Below are 20,276 nucleotides of genomic sequence, written 5' to 3' on the forward strand. Positions count from 1 at the left end.
TCAAAGGATTTAAGTGAATTCGTTGAATCCGTGTAGTGTCCGTGTCTCCCATAACGGTCCCCACTTTCCTTGGACCAAAAGCAAAGAAATAGCAAGGACATTTCCTATAAAAAGAAGATGAAGAAACAGGTGTTGGGTTTACACGCGCGTTAAAGAAGCGTGGGAAAAGAAATTTGAAAGTTTCAGCTGAAGTTTCGGGTTCAACAACCGAGTTTTGCCTTCTTGGGTACGACTCGTCCAACACCGGAACTCTATAAATTACCACCACTTTTCCCCGTCGCTTCTCTTCCTTTTCTCGTTTCTCTCCTCTTAGCATTCGTCAACGACACACACACATATATATTTATTTGTGCAATTTCTATGATTTTTGTGTCCAATTGTCTGGAGCTTTCGTTGCTGTGAAGTCAATATATTTACCAGAGCTCTGTTTCCTAAGGGTTTTGGAGGGTTTTATATATTGTTCGTCCACGTTTGGATCTGCATTCCAAATATTGTCTCGTGTTTCGTTTCTAATTGATTGGTTCGCATTTGTGCTCTTCAAACAGGTATGTATGTATGTATGTATATATATATATATATATATATATATATCGCTCCCTCTCAATAAGATTTGTATATTTGCAAGCAATGTTGTTGATTTTTAATGTTGCAAAACTGAGCTTTTTTGTTTGAATTTGATTACTCTTTTGGAACTAATTGATATTTTTTTCTTTGCTTTTTGTATGCATTATAATCTGGAATTGATTTAGGGCTCAATAATATTCTTATTAATAAGAATCGAATGTTAAAGTTGATTATAGTCCATATTCAGATTTTGGGAGGAAATACTTTTTTTTTTGCACAGAAAATGAATGATATTTATCATTTTCTCGGAAATTATATGTAGGAACTATTTTCTCTGGAAACAAACGGCGGTGTTGGACAGGTTTTCAGTTCATTTTGTTTTCTTGTATCCAAGTGTCATGTTTGATATTGTACCAAATTTCTGGTGTCGGTTAGATAGTTGAACTTATGGTTTGGTTAATTCCCCTTTTTTTTCCCAAACACAGCACATATATAGTTGACTTTGATTCTGTGATTTGTCTGCCGTATGTGTTAGAATAAGCTAATATGATAAAATGTCATTGTTTTCATCTTCACATTATTCCATATAATATTACAATCCAAACATTAGTTGTCTGTCTTAAGTCCTAATCAATTTCACTGTTATTGAATGGGATAGTTTTTTAAAATGTGAATAAAATATTTTTTTAAAAACATGAAATATGCTTACGGGTTGGTATATCACAAGGTTGATTTTTGTCGTATTGTTGATCATAAAACATATAAAACATATGTATCTTTCTTAGAAGACTTGAATTTCTTCTTGAACTTTACTGTTTGACAGTGGCTTGGTTCTCTATTTAGTCTTGTTGTGAACACATTTTTCAAATGTTGAGGGGTTCATACTGAACAGGAGGGTTGTTTTGTGCACAATTTTATGTACAGGGTTTTTTTTGCCCTTTACCCTTGTTTTATATATATATATATATATTGGGTGCCCAAGCTGTTGTAACATAATGGTTAATGTGCCGGCATGGTATATTGAGGGGGCTTATCATTAAAAATGTATATGATAAAAATGTTAAACTACTTCTGTTCTTGTATGTGGTTACAATGGGTTGTGGGATAGCAACAAAAGTATGGCAACTGTTCTTTTGTGTGGTTACAATGAGTTATGGGACGACAACAAAAGTATGGGGATATATTCTTTTCCATTAGTATTGAATTTATTGTTATTTTTATTTTATCTTTATTTGGTTTGGTAGGTGTATTTATGAATCTTTTTTGTGTTAGGTCCATATGTTTAATGATTCCCAATGCTTCAATATACGTAGGCCAATAGTGTGTGCGCATATGCTATTGTTTCCCATTCACCGTGGGCTGGAACACTTCAATATATGTGGGCCAAAAATTTTCACTACCAAAAATTTTCACTAGCACATACACAAACTGGTGACTTGAATATATTTTTTCTACTAGTGCTATGAATGCTTATCTCGTATTTTACTTCTGCATGTGTTATTTATCTTATCTCGTCTTTGATCTCTATGGCTCTTTGATTTTTTTTAATACTCTCACTATTAAGTGGGACCATAACGTCGGTATCTGTTTGCAGAGACAAGTAGTTCTTGTGAAACCAAAATTCTTGTTAAGAGTGAAGTGTATACGCCTTACATACAATGTATGTAAGCTGATGTATTATAATTGGTTCATTATTGTCATCACCATTATCGTTGTAGCTATTCATGAAGCCTGTGCCAGATTTAATGTAGCTGTCTCTAATATAAAGTACTACAGCATGTAGATTGTTTATTTGAAATCTCATACCGGTAGATGAGTCTCAGGACAATGTTTTTTATTTTGATATTTACAGTACCTTAATTTCGTATTCTAGTTTCTGCAAGTAATTGGGGGACTCTTGACATTATTAAAATACTATAACACCTTTCTTTATTCAACTCCACAAAGTCTTTCCAATTATTTGGTGTCTGTTACATGGATCTTGTTTTCCAGTAAGAGTCTTTTTCTCAATTCAATTAAAACCTCCTTTATTCATGAACATAAATATTGGACAACAAGAAGTCTAGACAACAAAAAAAACCACAAGGAGGTAACGAGATGTGTAAGCATATGATTTTCATCTCCCAGAGTAGACATTATAAAACCACCGAAGATCCCCCACTAATTGTATTATGAGGGAAGCCTAAGAGTTCCTGTTTCTTGCTCAAGTAATGTTTGCGGAAGCTCATATTTTTTTTTATGAACGAATAGCAGATTTCGTTCCATTAGTTTGTTTGGAAATTTATTTATATGTATTGTCGGTTCCTTTTATTCATCTCAAAATTTTATCTTATTTTGAATTTCTGTCAAATGCTATGCATGGAGGATACAAGTTTTTGTCTGAAAGCTCCTTTTTTCCCCTCTGCTTTATGGTCTATGCATTTTTATTTTATCTGTCGTCAGTATACTTAGTTTAGTTTCGGTAGCATATTACTCGTTTAGACCAAGCATTTCAATGCCGATCTACAGATTTAAAAGTTTTGACTTTGCATATGTATGTTACATTGATTCACACACACACTTATAATGTTGACATAATGAGAAATTTTCTGTGAGATCTGGTAGCTGTACCACTCACTATTTGTCTAAATGCTTTTTTGCAGATATTTTCTGTTGCCTGATCTAGACAGACATTGAGTCAGGTGATGAGAATGTACTACATGTAAGACACTGGTTTTGTTTGGCAATCTCCCTGATTCTGATCTCTATCGACTTGTCGGTCAATACGTTCTTTTTGCCTTTAGTTTTCAGGAGTCTTGCGCTTGATGTGCAGCTCCTCAACCAGTTGTGACCAGAAAACCTTGAAAAGGCGGTTTTTTTTTCATTGACAAGAGAATTGGCTCGAAGGGTAGTCTGAAATCGGGGTTTTGAAACCTGACTGCTTTCTTTTCTGCTCGGACCTTCAGTCCACTATTGCATAGTATTCAAGGTGACATATCGTTTAACAAATCTGGATCAGATGGACCTGAAATCGAATCATAGTGCTCCTGTTCTCACTGATCCTCCACCCATGAGTAAGTCAAGATTAGGCATCCATGCTGCTCTGTTGCCTTACCCATCTCGAAGCATCGTTTTCTCTCCTGGTCTCTTAACAATCCCAAGGAAGAAGCCAGGAAAGCTGGAAAGGAACAGCTCTTGGCTTGAAGCCATGAAAAACTCGTCCCCTACCCATAAGAAGGCAACCAAAATTTCTAGCACTGAGCTAGCTCCATCTGATACCGATGTTGCTTATTGCAATTGGATGGTAAATTTTTTCTGTTGTTTGGCTCACAATTCAGATGTAATCTTCAATGGAATCTTAGACAAATTAGTTATCATCTTGTGTTACTGCAGCTTGAGTACCCGTCAGCACTGGCAACTTTTGAGCAAATAACAAATTGTGCAAAGGGCAAGAGAATAGCGTTGTTTCTGGATTATGATGGCACTCTCTCCCCAATTGTAGATAACCCAGACCGTGCCTCCATGTCTAATGCAGTGAGAATCCATTTATTTAAATTTGTTTTTCATGTAAAAAAGTCGACTTTTTGCACAAACTCCCTCTTTTTCTCAGCCCCTTTGATTTCTTATGTGATCCCCTTTACTTGTTTTCAGATGCGTGCTGCTGTGAAAAATGTGGCAAAATTTTTTCCAACTGCAATAATTAGTGGAAGAAGCCGTGATAAAGTACTTAACTAGCCACTGTTCAATTTCTATTTTCTTGTATTATGACATTTTCTGTGGCAATTTTATAGTATATTCTATCGATATTGTTACTCTTGATGGTCTTTGTTGTTGATATCACTAGTTTTATGCCCCCATATATTCAGGTATACGAATTTGTAGGATTAACAGAGCTCTACTACGCTGGTAGTCATGGGATGGACATTATGGGTCCTGTGCAGCCAGTTCCTGATGTCCATCTGAATGGTACGAGTTCCACTGACAAGCAGGTAATCTGCCAACAATAATTTTCTTTCTTGCAAGAACTATATTGAGCTTCACTCACCCTTTTTCTTTCTTTTCGAATGTTATCTGACATCGGTTTTTTTTTTTTTTTTTCTTTGGTGAAATAGGATAAGGAAGTTAATTTGTTCCAGCCTGCTAGTGAATTCTTACCAATGATCAATGAGGTTGGTAGATGTCTTTGCACAATGTTATTGGATGTGGTGCACCCTTGCAGTAGTTCTAAACTTTCATTTTGTAACACATGCATTCTGATTTTGTTCATGCCGGAGCAGGTTTTTAGATCCCTTGTTAAGATTACCAAAGAAATTACCGGAGCAGAAGTTGAGAACAATAAGTTCTGCGTCTCTGTGCACTACCGCAATGTAGATGAGAAGGTGGGCGTGCTAGTGCGCAGTACAACCTAAATAAGTTTATTGGTTGGATGAGTAATTGATTGATGATTGTATTGTTTGGCTAATAGAAGCTCTTATAATTACTTTTTTTTAAATTATTTTCAGAGTTGGAAAACAATTGGGGAATCTGTACACAAAATTTTGAAAGACTACCCTCGTTTGCGATTGACACATGGGCGAAAGGTTTTTCTCAAATCCTGCTTACACAGATTGATCCATTTTTTATTAATAATTTTTTTTTTATTTTTTTATTTTTTTTTTCCCTGACCTCTAATTTTTATTATATTATTCCTATTTTAGGTTTTAGAGGTTCGGCCAGTGCTTAATTGGGATAAGGGGAAAGCTGTTGAGTTTTTACTTGAATCACTAGGTGAGCAAATACTTGGATCCAGTATACAAGTTTAAACAAGTTATTGCTTTTCATTTATAGTCAAATATTTTCCTGTCACAATGAATCAACAACTAAAAAAAAATTTGATGTAGGGTTAAGTAATTGTGATGATGTACTCCCAATTTATGTTGGAGACGACCGGACAGACGAAGACGCATTTAAGGTAATGCCTCAATAACCTTGTTATAACACCAGTTAATTATCTGATGTGTAAATATCATTTCTTATTTAATTTAGTAGTGTAAATAAACTTAATTGAATTGTTAACAGTTTCTTAGAGAGGGTAACCGAGGTTATGGCATCTTGGTGTCTTCCGCGCCCAAGGAAAGCAATGCATTTTACTCTCTCAGGGATCCATCAGAGGTACAATTGATTCTCCGTAATTGAAATTATGTTTTATTTTCAGATTGTTCTAGAGAACCAATCGCCATTTTGGTCAGAATAATAAGGAACAGAACAAGAACAAGAAGCATAATTTATTGACTATTTGACTTAGTTATAATTGTTGAATATTTGCATGTTTTATCGGTTGATGCAGGTAATGGAGTTTCTCAAGTCACTGGTAAATTGGAAGGAGTCAAATGCAGCATGAATGTAACATAATTAAGAAGAGTATACTATATAGTAAATCTATATACCGCATTACAAAGATTTTACATTTTCCGGAGTTTTATAGAGTTGATCAAGGAGGATTGGAGTGAAGTCACCGCCATGAGAAAAGCTTGCAAATGGTCACTGCTCAGAGCTTTTTCATTTGTAAATTCTTGTCGCTCTCCAGTTTGCCCTCATTTCCAAGTGTATAGTTCATTTGTTTTGTATTTTTTATGAGGGAATTTTTGGAATCTAAGGAAATATATTTGTTCATTGGTTTTTTAAAATTTAATTTAAATTAAATGCAAATTAATATATTTTGTTTGATTATGTTATTGTTCCATCTAATGCTGTATCATGTATTAACCTGGAGTGACTATTTGCCCAACAATATCAAATCCTGAACTTTTTTTTTTATCTTGTTGCCAATCAATGGTTTGTTTGTTAATTTAAGGGAGGAAAGGCAATGTGAAGATCAATTTTTATGTTTGGTTGTGATGAAATGTTTGGAGTCGGAAAAAGAAAACATTAAAAACTTAATGGTGATTTTATTTTTTATTTTTTCACGTAGGGTTTAGGGTTTAGTGTCTGTGGAAAAACTCTAATTTTCTCTTTATTTGGCCTGATTTTAAAATACATCAAATTTATACACACACATATATATATAATGAAATCCTTTTTGTCGTATAGTATATTAATAAGGAAAAAGTTTAAGGAGGAACAAGTAATGTCATAGAAATGCACAAACAGTGACACAAAAAAAAGGAGTGGACTCAATTAATTTCTCTTTCTTTGAATTTTTTTCTTTTGTTTTTTGGCGAAATGATTAAGGAGGAACAAGGGTGAAAATCAAGTGAAATAATATGTCATTTCTTTTATTTTAAAATGAGTGGTCCAAAAATGACCATGTCATTTATGTTTGGAATGCATTTTACAAAAATATTGAGATATACTTTTATTCACAAAAAAAAAATAAATAAATAAATAAAAAGAAAAAGAATTACTATACAAATGAAGAAATCCTTGTCCAGGAGAACAAGTGATCAATTTGACATATCGTTTAACAATTTTAAAATATTATGTTGTACTACAGCAACTGTGGACCACATGTGAAGCTGTGAACCACAGAGTTTGATGCAATACAATACCGTGCCGTGTACTGCAGTGAATCTTTGGTCTTGGTACTAAATTGCCAAGAGCAACCCCAACGCTGGAGTTTTTTTTCCCATTGTACACTTTACATAAAAGTGTATAGTCACCTCAATAACTTTATATAAAATGTATAGATATATCAGTAATTAATTGTACACTTATTTTAGAGCCTCTAAGTTTTTGTTGTGTCCTCATTTTTTCATTTACACTTTATTATATTATTATTTTCACGTCAATAACTTTATATAAAATGTATAGATATATCAGTAATTAATTGTACACTTATTTTAGAAGCTCTAAGTTTTTGTTGTGTCCTCATTTTTTCATTTTACACTTTATTATATTATTATTTTTAAAATAATAAAATAAATTTTATTATTATTATTATTTTTTTCCAACAGTTTTATTCTCAACAACTATAATACTAACGGTTATAATTATTTGCTCCGACTTAGATATAAGATTTTAAATATATATATATATTAAAAAACAATAATATTACATATAAAAAAAAAAATGTGCATTACATATCTTCCTACAAATAAAATAAAACAATACAACTGAGGAAAAAAAAATACATTCCACACATGTAAAAAAATATAGTAAACATTACAATTAATTGCCCTTTTTTGCATAACGCGCCATAATTTCATTTTGTCGATCCTCGATCCATGCTTTCACCGCCGGTGTTGCAATATCATTTGGATTTTTTTCCATCATTTGTCCTTCCCAAAAAACTTGCTCCTGCTCAATCTCCATCATCTTCATTTCTTTTTGCGCCTCAAGCTCCTTTAATTTCATTTCTTTTTGCAGCTCAAGCTCCAATCGCCGTGTTCGTTTTTGCTCTATGCCCAAATCGAATTTCGATTTCATTTTTAAAGTATGAGATTCGAGTGCAAAGTTGTTTATCAACTTATTTTGCTCGGCAAATCCTTGAAACGATATAAGAAATAAGTCATTTTGTACCTTATCTTTACTTTTACGACCCTTCTTGGCAACTTTTCACCCAATAGGTCGTGAAATGTCACGTGAACTTTCGTCAATGGCCGGTGAGTCGTCATCGCCAAGGTTTACCGAACCTGGTGTTGATACTGCAGAAGTTGACTGAGTAGATGAATTAGTTGGGATTAAACCTCGTGTTGATGAAACTATTTCGGAACAATCTCTAGGCTCATTCATATCAAGATCTATAACTCTCTTATTTGTGTTTGGTGTTTGTTGTTTCTTCATTGTATCGCAATTTTGGAGCCATTTTGAAGATTTTCGAAGAATATTCCAACCGTGCTCCAACTTAAATGGCTCCCCTTCTTCATCTTCATACAGTGTTTTTGTTGCCATGTGTTATAAGAATTAAACAAAAACTATATTTAGACATATTGTCAATTAAAATAAATATTTATTTTAAAGGAAATTTAGACCGTAAGAAATTTATTACAAAGTAAGAAACTTACGACATCTTCAACGTCATATCCACTTCGACATTGGTTTTGGATCTGTTGGTGGTATCCATTAAATTTGCCAACTACTCGCTTAATTATTGTGAAACGATTCGACAAACCTGACTGCTGTCGGTTCTTCTCTATGTCGCCCATTTGGCATTTGAAATCAGCATTGATACGTCCCCATTATATACCACTTTGTTGATCTGCACCTGTTATTGGATCTTCCCAATATTAAGGGTAGACTAATTTTTCCTATATATCCTTGAATTAGACTTGGATTGAAAAGGTTTAGATTAAGATGTATATTGGGAAGGAGGTTGAGATTGGATATGAGGTGGGTATCGGGAAGGAAGTGGGTATTGAGAATGAGATTGGTATTGGGAAGAAGATAGATATTGAGAAGGAGATTGGTATTGGGAAAAAGGTAGGTATTGGGAATGAGATTGGTATTGAGAATGTGGTGGGTTTTGGAAATAAGAGAATTGAGATTGAGATAAGTTTTCGGATTGGTAAAATCATGAAGAGTAAAAATCATAATTGAATTGTGGTTGTACTTCAGAGTTTTGCGAAAGGGGCAATGGAGGTCGTTAATTCATGGAATGTTCAAGGAAGAAAATTTCGTCCGAAAAAATGAAAGGAATATTGAGAAAGAGAAAGTTAACTACCTGATGAATGATGAAAATTTTTAATAGAAATGTAACGGTATTTATAGAGAATATGTAATATTACAAACGGTTATATTTTATTTATTTTTTCTCAATAGTTATATTTTGTTTGTCTTTTTACTAACGGTTATATTTTTCTCAAAGACTATATTATGTTTGTCTTTTTCTTAACAGATATATTTTGTTTGTGCAAATTAAATGACTCTTTTTATTTATTTAGAAAGAATGACTTTTTTAATTAATTAAAATTTGACTATCTTTACATTAATTAATTAATCCAATACACATATAATATTTATTCTACACATTATCACACAATATTATTTTTTTATTTTTTATTATTATCACACACAAAGGCTCACACTACTCCATTCTTTAACTATGAAGTGTGGAGTGTATAATATTGTATGGACCTCATTTGTGTGTAATGTGCAGAGAAAAGCATTTCATTGGCGGAGATATTGTACACTTTAATGCTCGCGCTGGGGTTGCTCTCGCTGGGTTGCTCTAATACACAAATGCTGTGCCATCTATTGGCCTTGAATGAGCACTAATTCTCTTCGCAATTTCGTTGTGGTCTCCACTGTCAGGGAAGGTACTCTTGTTGTGTTCTGTGAATAATTCAGTGAGAAGGCCCACGCAGAAATGTCTATGGCTATATATATATACACACAAACATTTATTGATGTCTATTGATAAGATAGATTTGTGACATATCTGATATCGGTGTCGCAATTATCAAAATCGTCTCTAAGTATAAATACTACCTATGTGACATATGGACTGATTATATTGGGTTTGGACTGAATTAAAAATAAATGAATCAAGATTCGTATTTAATTTGTTTAAAAATTAACGAGTAAAAAAATATTAAGAATTAATTCGTTATGACTCATAAATTTATTAATTATTATTTATTAATTTTTTTATTATTTTAATTATTTTTTTACTGTTAAATTTTTTTTTGAAGGTTTTAAAATTTTATTTAATAACAAATTAAAAAAATAATCTTAAACTCAACAATATTTATTGACTCGTTTTAAAAAAAGAGAAGTGAAGGAAAGAGAATAAATTTATAGGAGAGAAATTTAGAAAGAGGGAATTGATGAGAGTCAAATTTAGATACATGTGAGTGAGAGAATTTGAGAGAGAGATAAATGAGTTTAGTGTAATATATAATACATGTGTGTTGTGTATTTATTATGCGATTGGTGAAATATGGATTGAATATTATTATTCATATTTAACCCATCTTGACCCTCAAATTAAGTAGTTAAAAATTACTCAACTCATTTTTGACACATTTTATTTAAATAAAGTTCATCCAAAACTATTAAAATTAGGCAAATATGGACAGATTAATAAATTGTGACCCACTTTGCCACCCCTAATTCAACCAAATCATCACTCTTGATATCAAATTGGTAATTGTCTATAATGTAACACTGTAAGAAATTCATAAAGGTGAAAAGGAAAAAAAAAAATCCAACGCAAGTTGTACTTATTTCGAAATTTTAGACATCTAAATTCAGAGATATTTGATCGAAGGGTTTTGTGATGTGGTGCCACTCTCTCACACAAAACTTCCGATCCAAACTTTGACGATATACCATTTTTTATTACGCAATATATTTTAAAATGGAGACTTATTGGGCATTACCTCCATGAATAGAGAGCTTAAATCATTGTAAACCAGTACCCCTAGACAACCTATATTTTTACATAAAAAAAAAAAAAGAAAAAAAAAAGATAAAGTACAGTCACATCCCCTGAAGTTTGACAAAAGGACAGTTAGAGGAAACTTATCTGTTTTTTGGACAAAGATACCCCCGATGATTCAAAAATAGACAAAGACACTCCCTTTACATGAGAAATTAACCAAATTACCCTTTAACCGTTTAAGAGACTTTTTTAACTTTACAATTTAAAAAATTGGACCAATCTACCCTCATGAACAATTTATGCATAAAAAAAAACTTTATATTGTTCACTTTTTTATTATTTTTATTTATAAATGTCCCAACTTCTTAAAAATGTAGACGTCTAAAATGAATTTTTGATCCAATACATATATTCAAATAAATTATATTTTGTTATTACTTCTTTTCTTTTTCTTTTTTATTTTTAAATTAAGATGCTTAATTCTTTCATTTAAAAAAATTAAACCAATCTCTTTTCCTTAAAAATAAAAAATATAGTACCAGTATAATTTTATGCATCTTAAATTATTTATCATATTATGCATTTCCCAAAATAAAAGGGAAAAAAAAAAAAAAAAAAAAAACAAAGACATGCATAAAGTTAAGATGGTATCTATTTTCTTTTATGTTGGGAAATGCATAATATTTGATATATAATTTAAGATGCATAAAGCTATACTGGTACAATATTTTTTATTTTTAAGGAAAAAAGATTGGTTTAATTTTTGTAAATGAAAGAATTATGCATTTTAATTTAAAAAAAAAAAAAGAAAAAGAAAAGAAGTAATAACAAAATATAATTTATCAAAAATTATTTTAGACGTCTACATTTTTAAGAAGTTGTGACATTTATAATGTAAATAACAAAAAAAAAAAAAAAAAAAAAAAGAGTGAACAATATAATTTTTTTTTACTTTTTTTAAATGCATAAATTATTCATGAGGTTAAATTGGTCCAATTTATGAAATTGTAAAGTTAAAAAGTCTCCTAAACGGTTAAAGGGTAATTTGGTCAATTTTTCATGTAAATGGGTATCTTTGTCCATTTTTAAACTTTCAGGTGGTGTCTTTGTTAAAAAAAGAGGTAAATTTCCTTTGAGTGTCCTTTTATAAAACTTTAAGAGGTGTGGTTGTATTTTACCAAAAAAATAAAAAATAAAAAAAATAAAAAAAGGACAAGCATATGGTAAACAAAGCAATAGAAAAAGGGTCCGCAAACTTTGTGAGGCGGTAAGTTGGATTGTCATAAATCAAAGACCGTATTAATATTTTTAAAAGTTCATTTATGTCATATGAAAAATATGATAATTCACGTAAGTCACGTGTGAGGTCGGTTTGTACTTTGCAGAATTCTTCTTTACTAGTGTATTATGATGTGAAAATAAAGGAATATTAAGATGGTCCTGTGGTTAGGATATTTATTTCAAATTAAGTAAAAAGAATATAAATAGATAGGTATATAATATTATTTAATAATTTAAATTCTTTAAATAAATGAGTAAGTGTCCAGTTAAAAATTGTGCAAGTTAAAACAATCATTTAGTTTGGACTAATGATTTTTATTTTCATGAATGTTATTCTAAATCTTTTTATTATTATTATTATATCTTATTATTTTTGTCATTTAGATACTTATAAAATATTACTACTGACCCCTTAAAATTATTAAACATATTCATTATTGTCTCCTTTCAGATCCGTCCATGATTGTAATCCGATAATTTTGGATCAAACATGAGACTGACTGAAATGGCTATTCACTATTTTCTTTTGGAGTAATAACAATTTGAGTAACAAATATTATATTAATTTTTCAAATAAAATTGACAACCAACCAATCAATGTTAGTTGTCTATCCAGAACCACAACTATATATATATATATATATGTGAGCATCACATCGCCACGTATCCTAACCACTTATTGGTCCTTCAATCAATTTTTTATTGATGGTTTATTTTTATCTTCTTCTGTATAATTATTTTAAAGTGGTGACACGCCATTACGAGTATGGTGTCTCGTGTTAGATAATGAAATTGAAAATCACATGGGTATGAAAATCACATGTGATGTTTGAATGATGTGATCCACAATCACTGTACCGGTTTTTCATATGAGATTCAAATTCTATAACTGTATCTTACCAACTCTTCAAACTTGATTTACTCTTAACCCAACATATGTGGAGGTTGGTGTCGTCGTGGCTTCAACAACAAAAACAATGTGGAGAACTAAACCTACTACTACAACTTACTTTTACAATTAATTAACAAATAATGGGCTTCAAATTTATCATTAAGGAATCACGTGTTTGTAACTATAAAAAGCTACATCGATCTTACCCACCCTTCAAACTTAATTTGATTTTAATCAATAGGTGTTAATGTATGCGGTACAAGATCTCATCCTCTACATAATATTATTAAATTGAAGATGCAATACCACTAAATCAGATATGTCAATTTAAAAAGTATTATTGTGTGCGCTCCAAAATTAGTGTATTTTTTTTAAAAAAATTAATATATTTTAAAAAAATATTTTTATAATATTAACAACGAATTATCGAATTTATCCCTTGTGAGTATAGTATATAGGAAGTGATCCTTTAATATTTATAGGTCAAATGTAAGAAAGTTAAATTGTTAATATTATATATATATATATATATAGTATGTTGACTTTTTATGTGAGATACTTATTTTTGAATGAATAAAAATATAAAAGTGAACGCGTTTATTATAGCGAAACAAAAGTACGAAGTATATTTTTATAATATTTATTGTGCTTTTGAACAATACTAATTGCTTTCAAAATCGAGGTCAAAATCGAATGATGTTTTAAATAAAATTCTTTTAAAATAATATTTTTAATTTAACCATTCAAATTTTCAAACTTACAACATTTTCTATCAAACATGTTTTATGTTTTTACTTCTAAAAATTTTATAACAAATTTAGGTTACCAAACAAGTTTTTAAATAGTATTGAACAGATTCTAAAAACAAAAACATTATTTCTAATTCGAATTAAAGCAAAAATACAAAACAACTGTGATTACCAAAAAGCCATAACTCTGTAGCATCGGTTGTTGCATTCCCGAAATGAAATGGTTTGTTGTATGTGGACCATTTAATGTCGTACATCCTTGATTTAAAATGCATTAGATCATTCAGTTCACCGGAGAAAATCCTGATTGCCTCTCCGGTGAAACTTGCTTTCCGTGATGCAGTTAGAAGGAATAGAATGAACATGTGGGACCTAATGCTAAATTTGTCAGCCTTCTCCATTTTAACGCAGAACAAAGAGGAATCATATATATACTCCATGCCACATAAGACTCTTCACACCAGCTACCCCCATCTCTCTCTCTCTCTAAATTTCTCTCTCTCTCTCTCTCTCTCTCTCTCTCTCTCTCCGGATTTGTCTATACATATATGCATACCTCCCTTTCCAACCAAGCTGGATGACCAACTAGTCCTCCTCACAAGTCATAACCAGACCTCTACCCGGAGAATCCACATCTGACACACAACCGGGTTATCTGACCCATACACTTTTCTCTCTCTCTCTCTTTAACGTTATATATAACTCATTTATCACCATTATAGACTATACCTCTCAAGTCTCAACCCAACCATAGCAACACAATGGACACCCATGATCATCTTGAACATGGAGCTTCCTACACTCCCCTCCCGGACCAACCCCAACCCGCCCGTTTTACGCCGGGTCAACGGCGACCCATGACGGGTCTCGTCGGAATCTTCCTCTCCGTAATGTTCTTACTGTCATTGGTAGTTCTGATCCTAAACCAGGGTCCACCGGAACTCCCAGCTGAAGTAGAAGAAGAGGGTCCACAAGAAGATCAGTATTGGTTTCCGCCGGAGACCCTTTTGCCACCGTCGAGAGGCAAACCAGAGGGGGTGTCGGAGAAGACTTTCAGGGACTACTCCGGCGTCGGAGACGACTACCCATGGACCAATGCTATGTTGGCATGGCAAAGAACATCATACCATTTTCAACCTCAAAAAAATTGGATGAATGGTAGGTTACTACTGCTACTTTTACTTTTACTGTTCAACCCCTCTTTTAATATTGTACATAATATTACACATCACTTTAATTGGTTAATATATGACTTATGACTATTATATATATATATACACACACACACACACACAGTTTACATACTGATAACGTTTATTATGAATTTTCATGGCTGCTTTCTTGGGGAATCTGTTGATTTCTGCTACAGATCCTGATGGTACGTTCTTATACAACTCTTTTATTTTGTGTTTCCTTAACTGGTAATAAGCAAATCAAGCTTATTGCCTAAATTGTGCAATATTTTATCTTTTATTACTAAAGTATAGTTGTTTGCTTGTAAATTAATTTTCTAATATATATATATATATATATATATATTGTCTAGAAGGGCAAAATGACTTTAAATTACTCGTTGCATAAAACATTTAATAATATTATTACTAAACTTATGAAGTGTAAAAGTGGTTTCAACTTGATTGGTTTGACGTTGATCTAAAGATCCTAACCATCTGATCAAATTAATTTTTAATAACTTAAAACAAAAAACACATCTAGAAGAAAAAATGGGTTTTTTTTATTTTTCTTTTCTTAATTTACTCTTTTTTTATGCAACAATTTTCATAAAACCATTTTTCTATTTATTTCAAGCAATGCTATCAAATTTAAAATAAAATATTAAAAAAGTGGCCGTCTAATTAGACTGTTAATTACATTTACGTGTTGCAATTTGGTATCATTCTCCCACATCCTCCTAAATATATACATACATACATACATATATATATATATATATATATCATTTTTCATTGTTTAGTCAGATAGAAATTTTTAGTTTGAAAAGTTCATAATTAGAATTTAAAAATGGTCAATAACTCGGTCCAATTTAGAAATGGGCCCCATTTCATTCGGGATGGCTAGTTGGGCCAATCAGTTAACTGGTCAATTTATTACGGATGATGATACAACCCCACATACTTGTCCTGTTGCACTTATTGTACACTATGAAAATGCTATGCTTTAGACCATTTTGGTCCACAAAATCATCAAATTATTGAAAATTATAATTAAATATTTTCATATATTGTCACATACAATTCCTAAAACTTATCTTATTAGTTATATGAATTTTTTATTTTTCAATTTCTGGAAAGACCATAAATGACTATTGTAGGTCCATAAAGTCATCAAAATCTAACTTTAAATTTTTTCATATATTGTCTTATACAATTCTTAAAATTTATCTTACATTATTTATGTGAATTTGTATTTTTTCAATGTCTGGGAAGACCATAAATGACTGATGTTCCACAATCTTATTTATATATAGTAAATTTAATAATTAATGATTTAATTTTGTGAGAGTTGAGTAAAAAATAAAATCTGTAAACAGTTTGGAATGAAATCATTCACTTAATTAGCGTTTGATTTACATTCGAAATTTGACCTCTTACGATTTTAACTTGATTTTTGAATAGTAGACAACGACCATTTTACTATTTTTTTTTTAGGTCGCACCAACATCAAGCTTAGATCAAATTACAGTATTTTATTCTCTTAATTAAAATTTAGGTATGAGTCTTGGTTGACTAAATGGTGGAGTTCTAATACAAAATCACTTCAAGTTATTAAGGTTGCGTGTGAATGACATAACAAAAAGTAGTAGTGGGAATAAGTAAAATTAATTTTTAAATTTATTAGGAAGTACAAAATTTATCAAAAACTTAGTTTGGACTACCAAATATAACAAATGCAAACTCCTTAAAATAACTTTAAAAAGTAAAAAGTTTTTATTTCAAGATTTTTAAAGCGAATCAAGGATATTGTTGACTAGTAACATTCTATTGGGCAGGCATAATATATATATATATATATATATGAATGTGTAGTATATAATGAGTTTTGTTTGCTAGGGTTAGGAGGAATTTGATTAAGGTCTGTACAAATTCACAAACGTGCACGATAAGGACCTTTGACTGTTCGCTGCTATATCACCCACCTAACTCTTGGGAAGAAAACAAAGAATGCTTTACTAATTTTGGTACGTAACACTTGTTTGATCAGACACTCCACAACATGTGCTAAACATTAAATTACCCAAATAACCTTATGGGTAACAATGGTATTATTAATTTTTATATTTTTTAATAACAAATATAATAATATATCAAGAATAATTTCTTACACCGGGCCGGGCCGGGCCTGTGAACAAGAAACTTTTATTCACACAAAACAAAGTGACCGTGGAATAAGATCTGACGGTTAAAAAATAAGTACCTAAAAACATAACAATTTTATTGAAGAGTCACTGTGAAAAAATTTCTTACTCACCTGTGTGGCCGTGTGTGTGTGTGTGTGGGGTGTGTGTGTGAATAACGGGTAACAATGCTTGGTTGCAGGTCCATTGTATCACATGGGGTGGTACCATCTTTTTTACCAGTACAATCCGGATTCTGCTATTTGGGGCAACATCACATGGGGTCATGCTGTATCAAGGGACTTGATCCACTGGCTCTACCTCCCGTTTGCAATGGTCCCGGATAGATGGTACGATTTGATGGGTGTGTGGACCGGGTCTGCCACGATCCTACCCGATGGCCAGATCGTTATGCTCTACACCGGGGACACAAATAGTTCTGTACAGGTGCAAAACCTTGCCTACCCCGCCAACTTATCGGATCCTCTCCTCCTTGATTGGGTCAAGTATGACGGTAACCCGGTCCTGGTCCCTCCGCCTGGCATTGCTACTGATGAATTTAGAGACCCGACCACGGCATGGGTTGGCCCGGATGGGGTGTGGCGGGTCACAATTGGGTCAAAGGTTAATACCACGGGCTTTGCACTCGTGTACCAAACCACTAACTTCACTACCTACGAGCTCTTGGAGGGGGTTATGCATGCGGTTCCGGGTACGGGCATGTGGGAGTGCGTGGACTTTTACCCGGTTTTACTGAACGGGTCAACTGGGCTAGACACATCAGTTAATGGGCCGGGTATTAAGCACGTGCTCAAGGCAAGCTTGGATGATAATAAGCATGATTATTATGCCCTTGGTACATACGATCCGGCTACTGATGCGTGGACACCCGATAACCCGGAATTGGACGTGGGTATCGGGTTACGGGTGGATTGCGGAAAATTTTATGCATCAAAGACCTTCTATGACCCGAAAAAGGAAAGGCGGATCCTATGGGGTTGGATAGGAGAAACTGATAAAGAAGATGTTGACCTTTTGAAGGGATGGTCTTCAGTTCAGGTATGCATCAACATTTGAATCATACACAATCTTAGTGTGACTAATTAATGTTTGTGATTGAGCAAGCAATTGTGAGTTACACGCCCTGTTCATTTTGTACATATATATATATAGAGAGAGAGAGAGGGAAAATTTTTGGTTTCGAATAATTAATCTTTGGGGTTCGATCCACAGACCATTCCAAGGACCGTATTGTTTGATAATACTACCGGAACCAACTTACTTCATTGGCCTGTGGAGGAAGTAGAGGGCTTGAGGAAGAACAGCACCGAATTCAGTGATGTGGAGGTTGGACCTGGATCAGTCGTGTCACTGAACATAAGCTCAGCTACACAGGTCCGTGTCCTATTTTCTCAAGACTAGCTACCAAATTATTTGTTAATGTCAATAATTGTCATCAGTTTTCGAATAATTTAAGTTTTTAAGACTAGATGGTGATTACAATTTACACGTTGTTGTTTGGAAATTGTGACAGTTGGACATAATTGCAACATTTGATATAGATGTAGCAGCGTTGGAGGCGACGGTTGAAGCCGATATTAACTACAATTGCACTGGTGGTGCTATTGCGAGGGGTGCTTTGGGACCTTTTGGTCTACTTGTTCTTGCTGATGAATCACTTTCTGAGCTAACACCAATTTATTTCTACATTGCCAAAGACACTGATGGCAGTTCCAAGACTTGGTTCTGTGCAGATGAAATTAGGTTTGCTTATATGTCAACCCAGCCTCTCTCTAAATATACGAGTAATGATGCAGAGGGTCGGACACATTTATGTGAGTAAAGAATGATGTCATCATATTTAATGGCGTTATTCTCTACTTACATAAAATGGTCAAATACATTCAACTTTTAGACTACTTATTATTATTCTAAATATATATAAATTCTCTTCAAAGCTTATGTTATGCACTGCAATTTTACTAGTCCATTGTCAAAGTGCATATAGAAAGTATATATTTTTTTTGGATTCCTATTTTATACAATTAATCAAATTATTATAATTGAGGCAACATAAAATAATGATTTATGCAGGTCATCAAAGGCTTCTGATGTTTATCAACGAATTTACGGCGGCGTAGTACCTGTGATGGATGGTGAAAAATTCACAATGAGATTATTGGTATGTGAAATTTTTTATTATTCTTATTATTATTATTATTTTCTTATTCAACCCTTTACATGACAAAAAAGTGAACCTATTAAAATTACATAATATAAACGTTGGTTAAGACTCAGTTTGTTTGGACGAAAAATATGTTATTAAACAAGTCATAAATCTGAACTGAAAAAAAAAAAAAAAAAATTGAATTTAGGTTGATCATTCCATAGTGGAGAGCTTTGCTCAAGGAGGGAGGACAGCCATCACATCGCGAGTTTATCCAACAAAGGCTATTTACGGAGCAGCCCGCGTATTCTTATTTAACAATGCTACCGGATTGAATGTCACGGCGTCACTGAAGATCTGGGAAATGGATTCAGCACACATTCACGATTTCCCCTTCGATGAGATGTCATATCCTTGAAGAGCACAATTTGTTGTATTATTTACTCTGTTTCGCGTTTGGTTGTCCAGAAAGTGAGAGAAAATGGCAGAAGATTTAGAATGCAATACAACCAAGCGCAATTTTGGAGTACTTAGTTTTTGTGTAGAACTGCCTGCTCATGTTTGGGCATGTCCATAGGCAATATGTATTGGAATTCATCTAGAGAATAATTTTAAAATTTTGAGATTTTCCAAACATGTTTATTCTTTTCATGGACATTTTTCTTGTGTCTGATCACATGAAATGTATGTATAACATGGGCATTTGTACTGGCTAGTAATTCACGATTATTTATTGTAAGAATGGTTTTTGATGATGATACACTTACATTGAGCTTGATCCGATACTTCTCCTCCAACATCTCAAGGAATATGTTACAACTGGAAATTATAGGGTGGGTTGGTTCAATTCTCTCATTTTATGACTAAATTTTCTTTAATCTTAAATCCAAGACGCTCAATTTAGTACTACCAAACATAGCATTAAAACAATTTTCAAGAACTTAAAAAATAACAGATTAAGATTTTTTAAAATTAGACCATTTTTTTAA

General features: G+C 32.5%; 2 protein-coding genes across 6 annotated transcripts; both read left to right on the top strand.

The window, feature by feature from the left end:
• Positions 1–202: 202 nt before the first annotated feature.
• On the top strand, positions 203–6,252 carry LOC132312565 (trehalose-phosphate phosphatase A-like). Of its 4 annotated transcripts, XM_059810973.1 has the most exons (14): positions 203–545; positions 2,159–2,224; positions 3,207–3,265; positions 3,348–3,847; positions 3,937–4,077; positions 4,195–4,266; positions 4,410–4,532; positions 4,656–4,712; positions 4,821–4,922; positions 5,046–5,123; positions 5,241–5,310; positions 5,424–5,494; positions 5,602–5,694; positions 5,870–6,252. In XM_059810973.1, exons 4-14 carry the CDS (start codon positions 3,563–3,565, stop codon positions 5,921–5,923), a joined length of 1,146 nt encoding a protein of 381 aa, XP_059666956.1. In that variant the 5' UTR covers positions 203–545; positions 2,159–2,224; positions 3,207–3,265; positions 3,348–3,562; the 3' UTR covers positions 5,924–6,252. The 4 variants fall into 4 exon arrangements, with proteins under 4 accessions (XP_059666956.1, XP_059666955.1, XP_059666954.1 ...); XM_059810972.1 differs by lacking the exon at positions 2,159–2,224; XM_059810971.1 differs by lacking the exons at positions 203–545; positions 2,159–2,224 and adding an exon at positions 2,231–2,331 and having other exon boundaries at positions 3,207–3,847.
• Positions 6,253–14,220: 7,968 nt separating this feature from the next.
• On the top strand, positions 14,221–20,042 carry LOC132312567 (beta-fructofuranosidase, soluble isoenzyme I-like). 2 transcript variants are annotated; one of them, XM_059810974.1, is made up of 7 exons: positions 14,221–14,923; positions 15,135–15,143; positions 17,323–18,179; positions 18,354–18,515; positions 18,655–18,884; positions 19,215–19,302; positions 19,496–20,042. In XM_059810974.1, exons 1-7 carry the CDS (start codon positions 14,527–14,529, stop codon positions 19,703–19,705), a joined length of 1,953 nt encoding a protein of 650 aa, XP_059666957.1. In that variant the 5' UTR covers positions 14,221–14,526; the 3' UTR covers positions 19,706–20,042. The 2 variants fall into 2 exon arrangements, with proteins under 2 accessions (XP_059666957.1, XP_059666958.1); XM_059810975.1 differs by lacking the exon at positions 14,221–14,923 and having other exon boundaries at positions 15,135–15,186.
• The last annotated feature ends 234 nt before the right edge of the window (positions 20,043–20,276 follow it).

Source organism: Cornus florida, unplaced genomic scaffold (assembly GCF_030987335.1).
Source record: "Cornus florida cultivar Cherokee Brave unplaced genomic scaffold, ASM3098733v1 CherokeeBrave_3.0.0_Hap2_Chr06, whole genome shotgun sequence".
Lineage (NCBI taxonomy): Eukaryota > Viridiplantae > Streptophyta > Magnoliopsida > Cornales > Cornaceae > Cornus > Cornus florida.

What these genes read in the sequence shown, in the direction of transcription:
- LOC132312565 (XM_059810973.1), top strand. Translation starts at nt 3,563, where the DNA reads ATGGACCTGAAATCGAATCATAGTGCTCCTGTTCTCACTGATCCTCCA. An exon ending in GTGCCTCCATGTCTAATGCA is followed by an intron (nt 4,078 to 4,194) that starts GTGAGAATCCAT and finishes ACTTGTTTTCAG; the next exon opens with ATGCGTGCTGCTGTGAAAAA. An exon ending in CTCTCAGGGATCCATCAGAG is followed by an intron (nt 5,695 to 5,869) that starts GTACAATTGATT and finishes CGGTTGATGCAG; the next exon opens with GTAATGGAGTTTCTCAAGTC.
- LOC132312567 (XM_059810974.1), top strand. Translation starts at nt 14,527, where the DNA reads ATGGACACCCATGATCATCTTGAACATGGAGCTTCCTACACTCCCCTC. An exon ending in ACATAAGCTCAGCTACACAG is followed by an intron (nt 18,516 to 18,654) that starts GTCCGTGTCCTA and finishes AAATTGTGACAG; the next exon opens with TTGGACATAATTGCAACATT. An exon ending in TTCTGTGCAGATGAAATTAG is followed by an intron (nt 18,885 to 19,214) that starts GTTTGCTTATAT and finishes TGATTTATGCAG; the next exon opens with GTCATCAAAGGCTTCTGATG.